The following is an 18,147-nucleotide window of genomic DNA, read 5'->3' on the forward strand; positions in this document are numbered from 1 at the left end:
TTCTGCGCTCTTGTTTTAAATAAATGATAACATTCTGTACAATCCTTATTACTCAAACTATATGAGAAGAGCATTCGTCAAAATCAGTTCTTTAACTTTTTGCTACTATTGTAGGTACCAAACATCCTTAAATGTCTAAGTAATTAATTTATATTAATTACAATTGTGTTTGTAAATAATTGAGAAAAACAGTACCTTTCTTTTACGTTTTTTTTTTTCCCCACCGGCTGGTTGGACTATAGCGCCTTCAACCTTCTCGCGAGATTACATAGCGCACTGCACTGCTTTTCTGTTTAATCTTTCTCTTTATCAGGAAATTAAATGACCTTTCCTATCTTCTTCAGCATATTGAAAATAATGAAGTTTTTCCCACTGTTTATTTCCTATTAGTTCCGACTTTCTTTTACGTGCCATTTTAAGGTTAAGTTAGGGATGGTCTGCGATGGCTTACACTGTTTACAGTGCTGGGTTGCGTTCAGAAACTTCGCCTAGGTGCATCTAGATGTCATTTTATCCTTGTTTAACATTCGGTGAATAACAAGGATAAACTCTGCGGTGGCACTATCTTGCTGATTTCAATCCGGAGAAAGGAGGCTATTTCATTTTGCACGGAGACTTGTCAGCTTATGTGTATCGCTTAGGCGTAGCAATTACGTTGGGCTAACACGTGTTTTCGAAATGACATGTACGTATATCTGTGTTTCCTAATCTGCAACCTGCACGAGATTGAATGCGCTTCGGATCAGTCAAAATAGTCACATTCTTTCGGTCACTTGTTGCATTTTCCATATATATATATATCAAATAAAACAAATTTATATGTTTAGATTCGCTTTTTATTAGAAAAAGAAAATGGAAATGAAAGATGTACAAAGTGCAATAAGTCTTGGAATGTGCAACAAATAAAACTGTGTGTCATGCTAGGTTAAGAAAATTCCTTTGTTATATTTTAGTTCTGTCATATCTTATGTTATTTTTCTTATTCCAGCTTCTTCTTATTCGAGGTGAGGAATTGGACGCCGGAGTATTACGTCGCAAATCAGTCGAACTGCGAGCGGATTCTAGATTCTAGAAGGTGAGATGCACTGACGGATACACCTTTATTGAATAACGTTTAACTGCATGATATCAGAGACAAAGAGTTGGACGAAGATTTCGAGGAATGATTCAGGATATATGCAATCCTGAGTATTATTTTAAGGAGTACGAGATGAAGAACACTGAGGGGGGGGGGGAGTGACGTTAGATGTGGAATGTACACGGATGCAGCTCGTTGCCTGGGGTAAATTATCTCTCTCTTGTCACACTTCTATTTATTTTTAGAGCTATTTTATGTGACTCCGTAGAGATGTTGTGTCATCCCTGCTCCCTTATATGAGTAGTGGATATTAAGCGGAGTCAGAGATTGAAAATAGTATGCAGTTCAGGTGTGGGATGTTTTGAGACTAGCATATCTCATGTACAATACTGCATACATTATCATTGAGACATAAGATCTAACAAGTGTTCTATTGTGTATTTCTACCAACGTAGATTAACTTTAATCTAGGCTTAACTTACTTTGTATCTTTTTCTACTTTTAAGAATTAGTAAAAGATAAAAAGTAATTGAAACTGTGATTAAAGTTAATCTACATTGGTAGAAATGGACATATGTAACATTTGCTAACTTTTCCTTTGTATACAGCTGCACGAGAAAATTTTGATGCGCTCCAAGAGGAATAGAAATGCCGAGAAACAAACTTACGATATTGTGATCTCTGTACCTGGACCAAATGGCTGGGCAAGGGAAAGGAATACGAGCGCACGGACGCCTGACACCAACATGCAGTAACAGTGTCAACAAAAGGAGTCCCTGGATGATGACAACTTAGAGGAAATGGATTGTTTGGACCAGTTACAAACAAAAAGAGAGTCTCGGCGGTTAACAATGATGCAAATGCGAGCGGTGCTCATCGCAGTGCGAAAGTTCAATGTATATTGTCGGAAGATCGTATATTGAATTTTCCGATCCCGATCGATGGAGGAAAGGCTTGCATGGTGAAAGTAAATTGTAAGAAATATTTAAAAAAAATACATTTGCGCATCTCTGATATGCATTTTTCTCAGTTGGCACTTATCTTAATGTGTACTTTTCAGATTTACAACGAGACTGTCTTAAAATTGAGCCAGATTATTGATGGTAATAGAATTGATATCGTTGGATCCAATATTAAATGCAATTCATGATTCAGTCGAAATGGACGAGGTTGAAATATGTACTTATAATTCACCGGCTTCTTTGGTGCCTCGATTATACACGCAATAAAAGTGATTGAGCTTACAAAAAACCGCCAATTGTAAGTGCTCCGGAAATTATATATCTAAAGCACAGCTCATCAGAAGTGATTATTTGCACATAGTATTGAGTCAGTTGCTTTACGGATACACTTTGGCTGCGGATTACTTGAAATGCCTGTTCTCTATGATGTACGTCTATTTTATTTCGATACCTTTGCGGAAATATATATCTACATGCGCCATTTTGCACGGTTTATGTAATATTTTTAGATATGCGAGGAGAAATACTTGTGCCTTGATGCATTTCCGTTGAACGTAACGTAATTTCCCAGCGAGTGAACTTCCAGAGCCGCAAGCCTTTTCCGAAGAAGTTTTATGACTTCTTGACATTATTTGTAAGGAAAAGCCACTATTTGTGGAGGTGACTTTGGAAAATCTGAATGAACTAGCTTTAATCCCGAAGTAAGTTCGCCTCACTGAATTGCATGTATTGCCAGCGACGAAATTCACATTGCTTGTTCTTAGGTTCTATTTTATTTTTTTACGAGTGCAACAGACTGACTTTTTTATATGTGTTCAGATTGTCCAGAACGATTTTGTTTCGGAGATTCGCAAAAGGCACAACAATATACACGCGGACGGTCTACACGCATTAATGGTTTCCGCTAGATTGATGTTCTTATCTTACGGAAAAACTCGACGCTAGACAAAGAATTCTGGGAGAAAGTTGTGCAGCTGGAAGATGAAAGAAGTAATGGGCTGTCACTTCCGCACCGCGACAGGTAATCGTTCGGGCCCCAGGATAGAATCACAAATATACCGAGTGTACATCATACGATACAATTTATTTTCTTTGCACTTTTATAATTAAATAATTATCTATAATATTATATAACAATTATTATGAGTTGAATCCGAAACTTCCGTTCTATTTTACAGAGTAATTAACAATGTAAAAATGTATATATTATAAAATAGTATATAATTTTTAGTTTAGGATTCAACTTGCATTTACAGAGATAAAGATCATAGATAATTGTACTTTAGTAAATAAACTTTTTACTAATAAGTATAATGCATTTCAGAATGTTGATATCATGTACCTCGGCTGTAATCCATTTTCGTAAATTCTAAAGTTCGGACGTACGTTCTTTCTTTATTTCATCCGAAATGGAACTAGCGTATACAGCAATCGTCTCTTTATTCCATTTCTTTGAAAATATTTCAGAGTAGAAATATTTCCAAAAATTGTATATTTTCTTCATGTGTTAAATGCGAGAAGATCGTGATCACATGTATCGTGGGTGCATGTATGTGCAGAAATCTATTGAACACTGGAAGCTCAAAGCGTTTGGAGTAACTCACGTATTTATAGATTTATTTCTGCAGTAGATTCGCGTCTACATGGACGAATATTAAGATAAATACGTTTAAAAATGAATTCGTGTAATAAATATATTTAACAATTCAGTTGTTCTTTAAATAACAATCTAGCTTGTCTCTCGATTGTCGTACTTCTCTTTGAAGACTAGTTAAGAAGATCTCGTAGCTTTAAAAAATCTGTTTTATCTATTCAATATATTTCAACATACATCCTCAAAAATTAATAAACTTATTCGCGCAGGAGTAAATTTTTCCATGCATTAATAATTATACGTTGTCTGTTCCTACACTCGAATAGTTTGTTGTAAATTATTTATGTCCGAAAATTAGAAAACTAGCAAAATTAGCAAAATCAACCGTGTTACTCATATACTCTCACTCAAAATATTAGAGTACAAAAAAAAATAATCCTTATAAATTTTGGGATAGTTTTCGTGATTCGAACATAAATAACTTTTCGCCTAGATTATTCGCTAATTCTTTTACATTTACTCGCTCCTTTCGATACTGTCAAAGTAAAGTTATGTAAGAAACGTTTAGAATTTTAAGTACAGTAAAGTCTGCACGGCAAAATCTCGGAAGTTACATATGTTTGGAAATATCTTGTATGTCTACTTACAACACTCGCTCTTTTACTACATTTTTATTATTTTCAACTGTTTCTCTTCTCTCCGATGTCTGAATACATTCTTATCTTTTATATGCCGCAGTTGGAAACCTAGACATATATTCCCGTGTCACTCTACGCACCTTAGGCGTGTGCCCTGATTCGTCGAGGACTCTCTGAACGGCGCTCATGTCTTTAGCTCTGCTGAGCCTTTTTTTCTTCACGTTCCCTATGGACCCGTTCCAATCCCTTTCTGGCGGCTTGAGCGTACCTCTTGGAAAGCGCGACTTCTCTCGCGCCTGGAATATGTGGCCTGTATAACCGACGAAACGGCGGTCTCTCCTTTCTGGGGAGACATGATAATCTGCAACGATGACAATAATGCATCAATTTTTGTAACTCAATTATACTCCGCTTCGAGCAACTCAATTTTTCAATCGATATTCTAACTATAGGATATATTTTTATTACGAAAACTTTTCAAGAAAATATTATCTATGTATTAAGTTTTTGAACGAATTTGTTAATCTTTATTAAAAGCTATATCTGTTTGTATATCTTCCTTTTAACTTTATACCTTTTTATTTTAATACTTAGAAATAAACGATTAATGATTGCATTTGAAATAACGCGATCTGTTGTTGCATTGTTAGATTAAATAACAGGAGTACCGTAGGTCCTTCTAGGTCTTTGCCATGATTTTGATCGATTTCATTATCCACATTGTCTGCTTTCGCTCGGGATAGATTTCTCGGATCTGTCCACTCGGCATGAATTCGCGTCCCGTTGCGCTCTCAGCTTCATTCGCGCCTCGTGCATTTGCGAGTCCTCGCACCGGCTTCCACGGCTCTCGCGAAGGATAAGGCCGAATCTGCTGCCTGAAGCCCAGGAATGTGTCTTGCGGTGAAACGGAACAAATGTCGAATACAAATCTTCGTGGATGAGTGCATCGTATGAGATATAAAAAGCGTCAAAAATCTAAATTCAAATATTCTATTAATTCTATTAACATCAAGATGAGAAAAAAATACATTTCTTATAAATGTTTCTTTGAAAAATTAATCTTGCCAATTAATATAAATAATATAATCAACAACGCTGTAATTGCTTGATAATAATTTGACAATACTCTATAAAATTAATCTCTCTAAAAAGCTGTTAATAAGATTTTAATTTGCACAAAAGCTATAATTAGTTATAATCAACTATAAATAAATTATAAATCAATTATAAATAGCTTTATAATCGATTATAAAATATCAAAATGTGATTTTTTTATCATGTATTACATGATTACTTATGCAGCTTTTGTGCAAATTAAAATCTTATTAACAGCTTTTTAGAGAGATTAATTTTATAGAGTATTGTCAAATTATTATCAAGCAGTTACAGCGTTGTTGATTCTAGAAGCAAAATTAATAAGAGAAAAATTATTCGAAATATAAATAATTTTTTACTTTAATAAATAAAGAAAATAAAAATATTTTAAATCCACCATACTATATTATATAATAATTCAATCGATTGCTTTTTTTATATCGATAGTAAATATTACACGCGAAATAATAATGCTATTATTTTATTGCAGTAATTATTTTTGTAATTGCGTATCTTTTTTTTTTTTTTAGATTCGATCATACAATTCTCGAAGCGCGTCGCGTTTTGAATTTTCCGCCTAATCAAATTTGCTTTATATTATCCTATTTCAGGCAAATCGAGAGCAATCGCCGAATGAAATGTACAAAATATACAAAAAAATGAAATGTAACAAAAGCAATCGATTAAATGATTAAAAGATATTTGACGTATCGACTATTTGCTAATTAATATACACATTCATTAAAATAGCACGCGGGATTTACACATTCAATATTGCCTCGTCGATCTTCAAGCGGTCTCGAAGTGCAACTGACTCGCGACGCCATCGTGGTGAAGTCGCCGGCAACACTTTCAAAAATTTCAGTCTTTGCGGGGGGCCGCGGACGCGCCGGACGTGTGGGACGATCACCGGCCGCGAATTGTGGTGTAACGTCGCGACGCGTTTGTTTAGCGAGTGTACGACCGCGTTCCTGATCGCGGCATCGCTTCGACTTGCCGGAGTCGCCGCGGTCGATCAATAATTCGATCGAAGGAATCCCGCGAGGCGTCCCGGAGCCAGCCGTCAACGATCGTCGCGTACGCCGACGTTTTATACGCCGCCCGATTGATAAAGACCGTGGATTAATCGCGGACAATTACGACGGATTACGGACCATTCGCAAAAATATCACGCGATCGCCCCGAACGCTCCGCGTCGGCATTCCCGAAATCATCAGGCACGCTCGCTTTATCGCTCTGGAATATAGCGATCTTATTGCGCGATACATTTGTAATGAGAATGCACGAATGGATTCGTGTGTACGAATGTAAATATACGAGCTGCAGTACGACGAATATCCGAGGTACGCGAAAGTATGCATCTTTTCGCGTCCCCCCCTGGATATTCATCTTAATTGTAGCTCGTACATTTACACTGATCGTATACATGAATTCGTTCGTGCGCTCATTATAAAGTATGTATGTCGCAATAAGATCGCTGAAACATCGGGAGGAGGGGGGGTCGTTCTAGAAATCATTACGTGCCCTAGTGTCAACAGGTGTGGCGTCGCGTCGCCGTGGCGAATGGCGTGAATTTTGGCGCGCGATCCCGGATCGTGATTTCCGCGTCGTACGTGAATTAGTGAGCCATTTCAGGCGGAATTAAAAGCGAGCGTGCCTGATTTCGGGAGTGCCGGCCGTGCGGAGTGTCGGCCGGCGATCGTGATATTTTTCTCCGAAACGGTGCCATAAATCCGTCGCGAGTGAGTGTTGTGAATGTGTTGTGCAAAAAAGAGATGGATTGACAACAAGAGAGGAGGAGGAGGCCCGGGGAGGCATCAGGCGACGGGCGGAGCAACCGTGGGTAAGCACGATTTAATTGTGGCTCGCTTAAAAAACTTGTTATTTCGTAAAATGTTATTTTTTTGGAATGTTATTTTATAAAGAATATATTTGTATTTTTTACAGATTATTATATTCAATCTCCGCTGCTGCGCATCGTACTGGTGAGCGAATTGTTACTAATTTGTTTTCACATATTCCAAAAGCTTGACTTGAGAACTTTTTTTTATTAATATTCTGTCTTTTATAGTTTTATTAATATAGTCTGTAGCTATATTGATATGTTGAAATTTTGACAATTTTTTAAAATTCTACTTGCGATCAAAAGAATATTTGAAGAGATTCTGATATCTCCTGTAATCTTACCGGTATATCCTGGAATGTTACGGCGGCGTCTTGTACGATACAGCTACGTTATTCCAATCTTTTCTGATTCCTTTATCCTGAAGAGTTGGTAATTCCGCTTCTCTTGAAACCGGAACTTGGCCTTTATGCTCCAGTCATAAGAATCTTTTCTAATTATTCCTACGACAGTATGTAAAATTAAACTTTTGAGTGCGTAATTTTATTTTTTCCATAATATTTTGCGATTATTACACAATCTTCGTTGTTCAAGTTTTTTTTTATAAATAAGTGCATCTCTAATTTTGACAGCTTAATTTTTTTAATATCTCTTTGTCTTGCCTTTATTATTTCTTCCGTACTCGCTTCGAATCTCTTTCCAACGCGAAATTTGAAGGTGGGACAATGATTTGTGTACCTAAAAGCACACGCAACTTGTTAACTATCCATAATATTTTGTAATTATTACACAATCTTTGTTGTTTAAATTTTTTTTTATAAATAAGTGCATCTCTCATTTTGACAGCTTAATTTTTTTAATAATATCTCTTCGTTTTGTGTTTGTTATTTCTTCCGTACTAGCTCCGAATCTCTTTCTAACGCGAAATTTGAAGGTGGGACAATGATCTGTGTACCTAAAAGTACACGCAACTTGTTAATTATTCATAATATTTTGCGATTATTACACAATCGTTGTTCAAGTTTTTAAATAAATAAGTGCATCTCTAATTTTAACAGCTTAAGTTTTTTAATAACTTACGTGTTTTTTAATATCTCTTCGTCTTGCCTTTGTTATTTCTTCCGTACTAGCTCCGAATCTCTTTCCAACGCGAAATTTGAGGGTGGGACAATAACCTGTGTACCTAAAAATACGCGCAACTTGTATATTAGCACTTGTAAGGTAGCACGAAATGAATTTTGAAAGATGATAAATTTATACATACCTAATAACACCGTTGCATTCCTCAAAACTTAGAGAAATCGAGTTTTTCGTAAAATAAGCTATCGTATTAATATTATGGTACATTGTTTCACAATAAGTGAAACGGCAAGTTTCATTTATGTGATACTTTCATTTGTAATTAAGTATGTTGAATAAGCGAGAAAAAATAGAAAAGACAAGAGAAAGCTGATACACGCTTATATTAATAGATTTTCAAATGGTCAATTAAAAATTGTTGCGCATGTCGCGTACAATGTCTGCGTTTAATTACAAACTTCTTTGTTTGACGCCATATGTCTGCATACATTACGCAATGAAGCTGAGGAGACATTTAGTACCTATACGATTTCTAGATACTTGTAATGCCTGCTAATTTTTGTACTTGTATTTCGACCTTTAATTCTCCGCGCTGTGTATCTAACCATCAGGTTGTTTATTCGCATCTGAAACATTCATTTACAAATTTCAATATTTAAATTTATAAAACACGCTGTATTAAGATCTGATTTTAAATTCTGAGTTGGAAAAATGTCGCGTTTTTTTACGAGACTGCTTGTGTATAGGTTAAATTACAAATAAATTGCGCATTGCTTCAACTGAACGCATGCTCTTTGCGTGTTCGTTTATCGCGCTTTAATATCGCCTTTCTACACTATCAAATCAAATTACTTCACCTTTAATCTACATTTCGTATATTTGTGTTAGGTTAGTGACCAAATCACTATTTTATTATTAGTTTGCTATACATATACATACAGCAAACGTTGTAAAAATTGTCGGCGGAATTGGTGCCGCGGTCGACGAGATTGCTCATTAAAAGTCCCGAATGATATCTCATTATCGACAAAACAATAAATCTCTCGAGCAATAATTGAAGAGCATGCGGGAATTTAAAGATTTGATTGTTCTACTGATGCAGCACTAAATTCATGCAAATTTATTATATAGAATTTCATATAAATGATCGTGCTTTTACGTTTTTTACGACACAACAGTTTCGCCATATAAAGAACAAACTTTTTTTCGATTGAGCGAAAAGAAATGATCGTTTTTTTGGATCACCTAATGTGTCATAAAAGGAAGCACAAAACGAGTGACTTGAAAAACAGCAACTTAATATTCGGCGTGTGTGGTTATCTGATGAAACGTTAGGTATGTCGTTTAGAGATACTTAATTAAAAGCTAATAATCGGCGGAATTTCATAAAAAAATTAACGGATGAATATGAATTATTTATTTCGCGGTCTCGGATAAAATCACGGCTTGAAAAAAAAAGCAGAATCAAAACGCTAAAACACGATTGTTTAGGTCTTTTTGTCGCCGACGGATAAATCTTTCTTTAGGCCTTTCAAAAACCTTAGATTCTCGTTTATGCCACGATTATATTCATCGATCTTGTTCCGCATGATTTATGCAAGGAAATATTATTCAATGCTTAAGTAATATACGTATATATTAAGAGAGATATATTATCTATTATCTTTACATCGAAACCAATATAGTAAATAGCCGCCGAAATCATGAGTATCACGCTAATATAGTTATTATTGAAGAAGTTTCTTCATTCACTTTCTGTTCCATATCCGTTTTTTGTTACGGCGATTTTAATAGCCTCCTGATGACGCTTGATTTGTTTCTCATGGGTCACACGAGATCTCGTCGTGTAGGACCTCTCACATCTTTTGTATATAATTGTTCCTTTTGCTGAAATAAAATTTCAGACATGCATGTAAACAAATGAAATAGTTGATATGAAATGGTTAACCAGAAATATATAATATACTGACCAGATTATAGAAGTGGTTTTCATGGGCAGCTTCACCTTTCCGGTGTCGTTTTTTCGTTTTCATATATATTATTCCCATCACATCATTCGCTTCACTTTCTTCAATCTTTTGCTCTATCTTCTACAAGTATATATAAGTGACGTCTTTGTCGCTGTCGTGATAAGAAAGTTTCGAAGATTCCGCAGATTGAAGCCACTGTAGGAAGCTATTATCCATTTCTCACTCGAATACGATTTCCGTTTATAGGAAGTAAACGCGTCTAAAGGCGAATAAATAGAAGACACAAGCCATATATAAATATATATATACATATATATATACATATATATATTATATATATACATATATATGTATATACTCTCTAAAAGTGAATCAGTGGAATCATCACTGATTTTCAGTATATATCATTTTCCATTGATATACTTTGAATTGTGATAAGCAGTGACTATTTCAATGTTGTTTCAGTGATAATATACTGATTCAAATAGTGAACATCACTGAAAGAGAGTGATTTTTACTGTCAAACAGTATTGAGAAACGAAATTCGCTGTCTTTCAGAAATTTATTTCAATATTCACTATTTGAATCAGTATATTATCACTGAAACAACATTGAAATAGTCACTGCTTATCACAGTTCAAAGTATGTCATTGAAAAATGATATACACTGAAAATCAGTGATAATTCCACTGATTCACTTTTCGAGAGTATAGTTACGAGATATAGGTATACATAATTACGCTTACTGATTATTACTTGCAGCGATTATTTACCCGTTTTTCAAGCTTATATATAAGCGGATGGATTAACAAATGATGCAAGAATTATACTGGCATATCGACTAACAGTGCTCTACAACACTATATCAACACTATTGCAGCTAATGCTTTCTGTCTTGAATTATCATGATACGACGTTTAATAAAATCTATTTCTTGTTCAAGTGTTATTATAGATAGAAACGCTGCAGATACACCATAAGAAGTTTTACCAAGCATAGTTACATTTGATAAAACTTATGGTGTATCTGCATTTCTATCTACAATAACACTTGAACAAGAAATAGAGTTGTAGAGGCACTGTAGTTACTCGATATGCCAGTATAATTCTCGCATCATTTATTAATCCATCCGCTTATATAAGCTCGAAAGAGGGGTAAATAATCGCAAGTAATAATCAGTAAGTGTATAATCATCTAAATATGCCATAATATGCCACATGGGATATTTTAAGCTACATATGTAAAGGAGAGAGTGTATTATCGCGAATTGCTCATGCTATCTTGAGTCTTCTTTGCCTATTACATGAAGTTCTTCGTAAAGTTATAAGAATATTGCAAGGATATATACTTCCGGTTGTGGAATATCTAACGCCACGACTGCTCGGAAATCGAGGCAAGCAATTGAAAGGAAGGCAATCTTAAATAGCATGAAGAGGGTTACGCTAGAGAAAGTTATCGCATTTCTGAAGGTGGATTTAATGTTTGCATGTTGCTGGCCAGTATCGCGGGACGCAACAAAGTTTCAGATTGTCCGCAATAAAATATTTCGTTTAATTTCCGGATTGCACGCCGTATTGCTAATTATCGAACTAATATACACTATTATTTATCGTATTGACAATATTCGTATGTTAATGCAATCAAGCTGTGCAGTGGGTATTTTATTCGAAGTTCCGTTGCAGATATTGCTATTTACCCTGCAACATGATCGTCTGCAAGTAAGAAAATAATCAACTATTTGTTAATGCACTATCACATAATTATTGTTCTAATTTATGCGGTTGTTATATATGTAAAGAGATATTTCTTTATTTTTATCTATTATATTAAAGGAATGAAATTTATCATTCTTATTATATAAAACCCAAACACAATAAAATACAAAATAGTTTAAATTAAGTTTTTTTTGTGTAGGCAGTAATTTTTCAGATGGAAAATTATTATCAGCGGGCGACATCAGAAGAAAGAGATGTATTTCAAAAATTCGTTAATAAATATGCGCATTTTTACGCAACAACATTAGGCATGATTACTATAGCATTGTTTGGTTCATTTCTTGAACCATTATTTCGTGGAACCGATTCATTTCCGCTTGTAATAAAATATCCGTTTCCTGTTGATCAGCAACCATTGCGTGCGATTGTATATCTCCACCATTCGCTCGGAATATATCAAGCTTACTGTCAAGTGAGCTCGAATGTTTTTCTTGCCCTTCTGTTGTGGTTTACATCGGCGCGATTTGAAATATTGACCAATAAATTCCGAATGGCTACGAAATATTCTGAGTGGCAAAGCTGTATTAGAGAACATCAAGAACTCTTAAGGTATATATCGACAATTTTGCTATTTGCAATTATTTGGATTTAGCTAGTTAATCTAGGGACTCAGGTTTAATACATTGTAGATGTTCATATATACCTATATATATATTTATACACATGCACGGGAAAAACGATTTTGTTGAAAGATCTAAAAATTTTGCTAAAAACAGATCTGAAAATAATTTTTTGTTGAATTATCAAAATAATTTGTTGAAATGTTAAAACTGATAAGCATAGCTATAAAACATTTTGATATTCTATCATTTTGACTTTCGCACAAAATTATTTTGATTAATGAACAAAAATTATTTTCAAATCTGGATTCAGCAAAATTGTTCTTTCTGTGTGCGCAATTTAATATAATAAATGTTGAAATAACAAATAATTGGGAGAGTCTTGGAAAGAAATATATAATCAAATTGCAAGATTAAAGAATAAAAATTAAAATAGACAATATAATAAATGACATTTATTAAAATTAGGAAATGAAGTACAAAAAATTAAAAAAAAATTATTATTATATGTGTTTAATATATTATTACAGATTTGCCCAAGAAGTGAGTTTATCCATTTCATACGTAATATTATCATCGCTTGGAGTTAGTACCTATTCATTAGTATTCGGTGGTGTTACTATTCTCAGCGTATGTATAAAGCTCTTTAAATTATAATATAATTTTAAATAATAAAGTATGTACACCCATACACATACATATGCACATTTAATTAAAATTTGAAAAATTTTATTTAAAAAACTCATGATATGTAAAGTAAATGTATATTATTTCTAATTAATGTAATAGAATAATATTTTTAGAAAATTATTAATTGTGAATTACTCATTTAAATATTAGCGATTACCGTTATCCGTAAAAGCAGAGTTTTTTGTTGTATGTATTTCATCACTGGCGAAAGTACTTCTGTGCGCATGGCCAGCCGATTATTTAATGACTGTAGTAAGTTTTGAAAATAGATGAATAAAATAAAACATTATATAAAAATGAATCTTTACATTTAAAATTTAAACAATATTTTAGAGTTCTGATGTTGGTGATGCCGCGTATGATTCGTTATGGTATAAACATGAAATTAACTCACAAAAGATTATGTTATACACGTTGCTTCGTTGTCAGCGACCTGTAATTATAACTGTTCCGGGTTTATTATCAGCTTTAACATTTCAGCATTATTCATCTGTAAGAGAATCTATAATGTTATTTTAATACATTTAGTTTTACTTAATATATAACATTTTTTTAATGATCTCATTTTTATGCATCTTGCATACTTTTAGCATATTTCGTTTTTAGCAAATATTCATAATCTGTAGATAAATATATTATAATATAATGTTACATGTAGTATTATTTTGTTATATTTACAAACATTATTTTAAATGATTTTACAGTATGTTTCAACGGCATTTTCGTTTCTGACAACATTTCGAATGATTCTTTCCGAAGATGATACAAGATGAAGAGGAAAAAATTAGTTTTTCAATTTTTCGAATTTTTTGAATGTGTAATAAATAGAAAAAATATGCTAATTTTAATAAAATTTAGTAATACAATTATAAAATTTTTTGATGGATTTATCGATGATATGCACAAATTTTTCTAATTTTTTTACTTGTTCTAACAATCAACAATTTAATTTATACGGATACAATAATCATTATTTAAGATAATAAGGTTTAATTTAAATACAGCAATAAATATACATTTAAATAAATAATGACATTAATTAAAAATTGTCTTTTATTATTGTCTTTATATAAAAATGAAAATGTAGATTTTCACATATAAATATATATAGATTATATAATAGCGATTGATTTAATAATTATAATAATAATAAATATAATGACAAAGATTACCAGATAATCAATTACACAAGTTAAAAAATAAATGTAAATTTTACAAAACTAGCACTACAGACGCGCGCTCCGCGCGCACTATTTAGCTGCATTTGTTACTTTTTACTATTACTTACAATTACAACATCAACCTCAATGCAAGCAACTGTCAAAATATGCAATGACAGCCGCTAATGAAGTAAGCACAGCGAGACAATCAACGTTGTATGGAATAGAGTTAACAATAAATTTCGAGACTTTTCGATAATTCGACTTCGACTTAACGTATACCTTTTTTTAGATAGGATTTTTCTAACAGTTGAATAATAATTGTATATACTATAAATATAAAGTGCATCAAACGTCTATTAAATAAGCATTGCATATATGCAGATAAGAATTAATATAGCGATCCTTCTTATACATGCTGACATTGCATGCACTGACGGTGGTATTATCGTAACAGTATTTCCTCACTGCTCTATTATCCCCAAACCATCTTATGTCCGTGTTATTAAGATTATGCGTGCTCATGTAGGGGGGTAGGAAAATTATTGTACCATTACGGTTCATCAGCGTCGGTACATTATTTGCTAGTTGAATAATTTGTAAACCTATGCGCGGCTCTGGCGCACGAAGCAAAATTACGAAGTAGGAAATATATATCGAAGAGGGGTTGCTTGTATTATCGAAGAAATTTTATGCCAAGAGTTAACACACGTGGATGGTAAATTAAATACATACGTGCCTCTAAGACGAGAGGTATTCTCCTCTGACAAAGTTAGTTAGTTCGAATGTAACGCTGTGTAACTGTAACGAAACGGTAAAATTCAACAAGCAATTGATATGCCGGATACACTGACGATGGAGAAACTTATCGCGTTTTTGAAAGCAGATTTATTGTTCGCTTGTTGCTGGCCATTACCACCAACCGCCACAAAATGTGAAAAAATACGTAATAAAATATTTCGCTACTTTTCTATCCTGCACGGGATGATCATGGTAGTTGCGATACTATATACGATTTATAGTAATCGATCAGATTTATTTCTGATAATGAAATTATGCTGCGAATTATGTACCACTACAGCAGTTCCTTTGCAAATAATTTGCTACTCAATTCAGTATGATCGTCTTCAAGTAAGATACATTCATTTTGCATACACAATTATCTAGTTAAATAATAATAAGTAATTGAAAGAATTGTAGTATTCTTTGAGCAATAATAATAACGATGAATTCTCTTCCAGTATAAATATTCTTTAAGCTTTAAATTAAAATAACTTGTGATCTCTGATAAGAATAAAATATTTTAATATTTAATTTTAATATTTAACAAAATGTATTGTTCATTATTTACATTCCTGTTTGAAAATTATATTTAGATATTATATATCATCTGATTTATTTTTATAAATTAAAATATTAAAGATTCAAATAGTATAAGAAACAAGCCAACGTAGGATGACTTTGCTCATACATATATCTATAATCTTAATGTTATTTAAAGTATAAACAAAAGATATACATTAAATTACTAAGAACTCTGACGTTTCCTAAACCCTAAATATATGGATACATATATATGAATTTTATATATTAGAATAATACTATAATTGTTTATCTCTCTGATGATGACCATATATTTAGGGTCGAAACGTCAGAGTTTTTAGTAAATTAATGTATATCTTTTGTTTATATTTTGAATAATATTAATAACATTGAATATATTATAGATATATGAGCAAAGTCATCCTGAGTTGGCTCAATAACGCTTGTTCCTTACTATTTGAATCTTTATTCTTAAGAGCCTTTGACACACTTATTTTTTTTAATTTAAAATATTAAAATAGACTGGTTGATATAAAGTTTAAATCATATTGTACAAAATAATATTAATATTCTACTATTTTTTATCACATCCATGAACTTTTCTGTTTAATCACAATTGTGATTCAATTGCAGTATGTAATTTATGAACTGGAAGATTATTGCAAGCGAGCAAAATCAGAGGAGAGGATCATTTTTCATCGATATATTAACAGTTGTAAATCTGTTTATATAGGCTCAATATGCGCCTTCACCGTTACAGGCTTGTTACTCATAATCAGTCCTGTAGTAGAACCTCATCCCTTTCCCATTGATATAGAATATCCGTTTTCTGTGGATTATCAACCTTTAAAGATTATCATTTACCTACATCACATATTACTTATATATCAAAGTTATGCGCAGGTATGCTCAAATATTTTTATTGCACTTCTGTTGTGGTTTGTGTCAGCGAGATGTGATATCTTATCAAATAGATTTCGAGCCGTCACAAAATTCGCCGAGTTGCGAGCATGTATAGAAGAACATCAAGAATTATTATGGTAAATAATAATCAAAGTCATCATCATGATTAATTTATCAAAATGTTCTACAGATATTTGCTTTATTATATTATACATATTTTCTCACTAATATATATAATTAGGTTTAGTTGCATAGAAAAAAAGTCATAAAAATTATCATTAAAAAAAATTTTTTTTAAATATTAAGGAATATCTATTCTACATATTATAAATCATTGGATTTGCAATGTACTTATAATAATACTTTGTATTCTGTCAATAGAAAGTTTTAATCCATCTTTATCTATATTTATTATTGTAAAAGATATAATTGACCATTTTTGCATAGGGTTCAAAATATGTTAATGTAATTAATTTTTATATAGATCTTTTTATTACTAAATAATATTTATTGCTAATAAAAACCTTAGTGATAAAATTAATTATTTTTATATCAATGTTAATTGTGAGATTGAGATTTTGATAGAAATGTATCGGGTACGTATTAAATACAGAAATATTTTAGGTATGGAAGAAAAGTTACTCTTTCTGTTCGATATGTAATGTTAGCATCGTTAGCCATCAGTACGATAGTTATTATTTTTACTGGTTGCACTTTTCTTAGCGTGAGTATAATTATCCATTTTAATTAACAGAAAATAAATATAAGCGCTATAAACTATAATAAATTATTCTCAGCTTTCTGTTATATATATAAATATATTATGTAAAACTTTTATATATATTACATTTTCACATTATTTCTGCAATTGTAGTTGTGATAGTTTCACTATTTGCATATGTTAATTTAAAAAAACATTTCAATATCAATTTGACAAAGCGTAACATATCTATACTGAAAAAAGTCTTGCAATTATAGCGAGAATTATTTAGGTACGAAAAATTAGCTAAAACAGATAAGTGAGCAGATAAGTAAGCAGATTAGTAAGCACTACGATACCACATATGTTTTGTGTTTAATCAATATAGATAATAGAGACAGAAATTATATCTGAACTATTTGTTAAATTTAGCAAGAAAGTTCTTGTATAACGTTTAATCAGACCAGACTTCAATCCAGACTCTAATAATATTTGGTTATGAGACCAATATTTTCTTGTATACATTCTTAGAATATTGCTGCTATAAATTCTACGTATGATAGATAATTTTTTAGCAGATACAAAAAACACATGGAAAGAACGATTTTGTTGAAAGGTCTAAAACTTTTGCTAAAAACAGAACTGAAAATAATTTGTTATTAAATCATTAAAATAATTTGTTGGAATGTTAAAAATTGATAAGCATTGCTATAAAACGTTTTGATATTCTAACAATCATTTTGACTTTTACACAAAATTATTTTGATTATTGAACA

At 32.3% G+C, this 18,147-nt stretch overlaps 2 protein-coding genes, 2 long non-coding RNA genes and 1 pseudogene across 6 annotated transcripts; 3 read left to right on the forward strand and 2 right to left on the reverse strand.

Annotated features, from left to right (window-relative positions):
* The first annotated feature begins 200 nt into the window (after nt 1–200).
* On the forward strand, nt 201–3,354 carry LOC105462236. 3 transcript variants are annotated; one of them, XR_976032.1, is made up of 6 exons: nt 201–685; nt 989–1,282; nt 1,687–2,052; nt 2,139–2,468; nt 2,550–2,741; nt 2,860–3,354. It is a non-coding gene; the product is annotated as an uncharacterized LOC105462236 (long non-coding RNA). The 3 variants fall into 3 exon arrangements; XR_976034.1 differs by having other exon boundaries at nt 989–1,075; XR_976033.1 differs by lacking the exon at nt 201–685 and adding an exon at nt 695–910.
* Nucleotides 3,355–4,352: 998 nt separating this feature from the next.
* Nucleotides 4,353–8,557, reverse strand: LOC105462464 (annotated as a pseudogene).
* Nucleotides 8,558–9,926: 1,369 nt separating this feature from the next.
* Nucleotides 9,927–10,474, reverse strand: LOC105462229. The gene is made up of 2 exons (XR_976030.1): nt 10,261–10,474; nt 9,927–10,177 (listed from the first exon to the last, which is right to left on the reverse strand). It is a non-coding gene; the product is annotated as an uncharacterized LOC105462229 (long non-coding RNA).
* Nucleotides 10,475–12,490: 2,016 nt separating this feature from the next.
* Nucleotides 12,491–13,804, forward strand: LOC105462465 (odorant receptor Or2-like). Its single transcript, XM_011709088.1, has 4 exons — nt 12,491–12,584; nt 13,126–13,225; nt 13,436–13,537; nt 13,619–13,804. Exons 1-4 carry the CDS (start codon nt 12,526–12,528, stop codon nt 13,802–13,804), a joined length of 447 nt encoding a protein of 148 aa, XP_011707390.1. The 5' UTR covers nt 12,491–12,525.
* A 1,478-nt stretch (nt 13,805–15,282) lies between these two features.
* LOC105462466 lies at nt 15,283–16,786 on the forward strand. The gene is made up of 3 exons (XM_011709089.1): nt 15,283–15,576; nt 16,402–16,671; nt 16,718–16,786. Exons 1-3 carry the CDS (start codon nt 15,283–15,285, stop codon nt 16,784–16,786), a joined length of 633 nt encoding a protein of 210 aa, XP_011707391.1.
* Nucleotides 16,787–18,147: the final 1,361 nt, after the last annotated feature.

Source organism: Wasmannia auropunctata, unplaced genomic scaffold (assembly GCF_000956235.1).
Source record: "Wasmannia auropunctata unplaced genomic scaffold, wasmannia.A_1.0 LD336099.1, whole genome shotgun sequence".
NCBI classification, from domain to species: domain Eukaryota; kingdom Metazoa; phylum Arthropoda; class Insecta; order Hymenoptera; family Formicidae; genus Wasmannia; species Wasmannia auropunctata.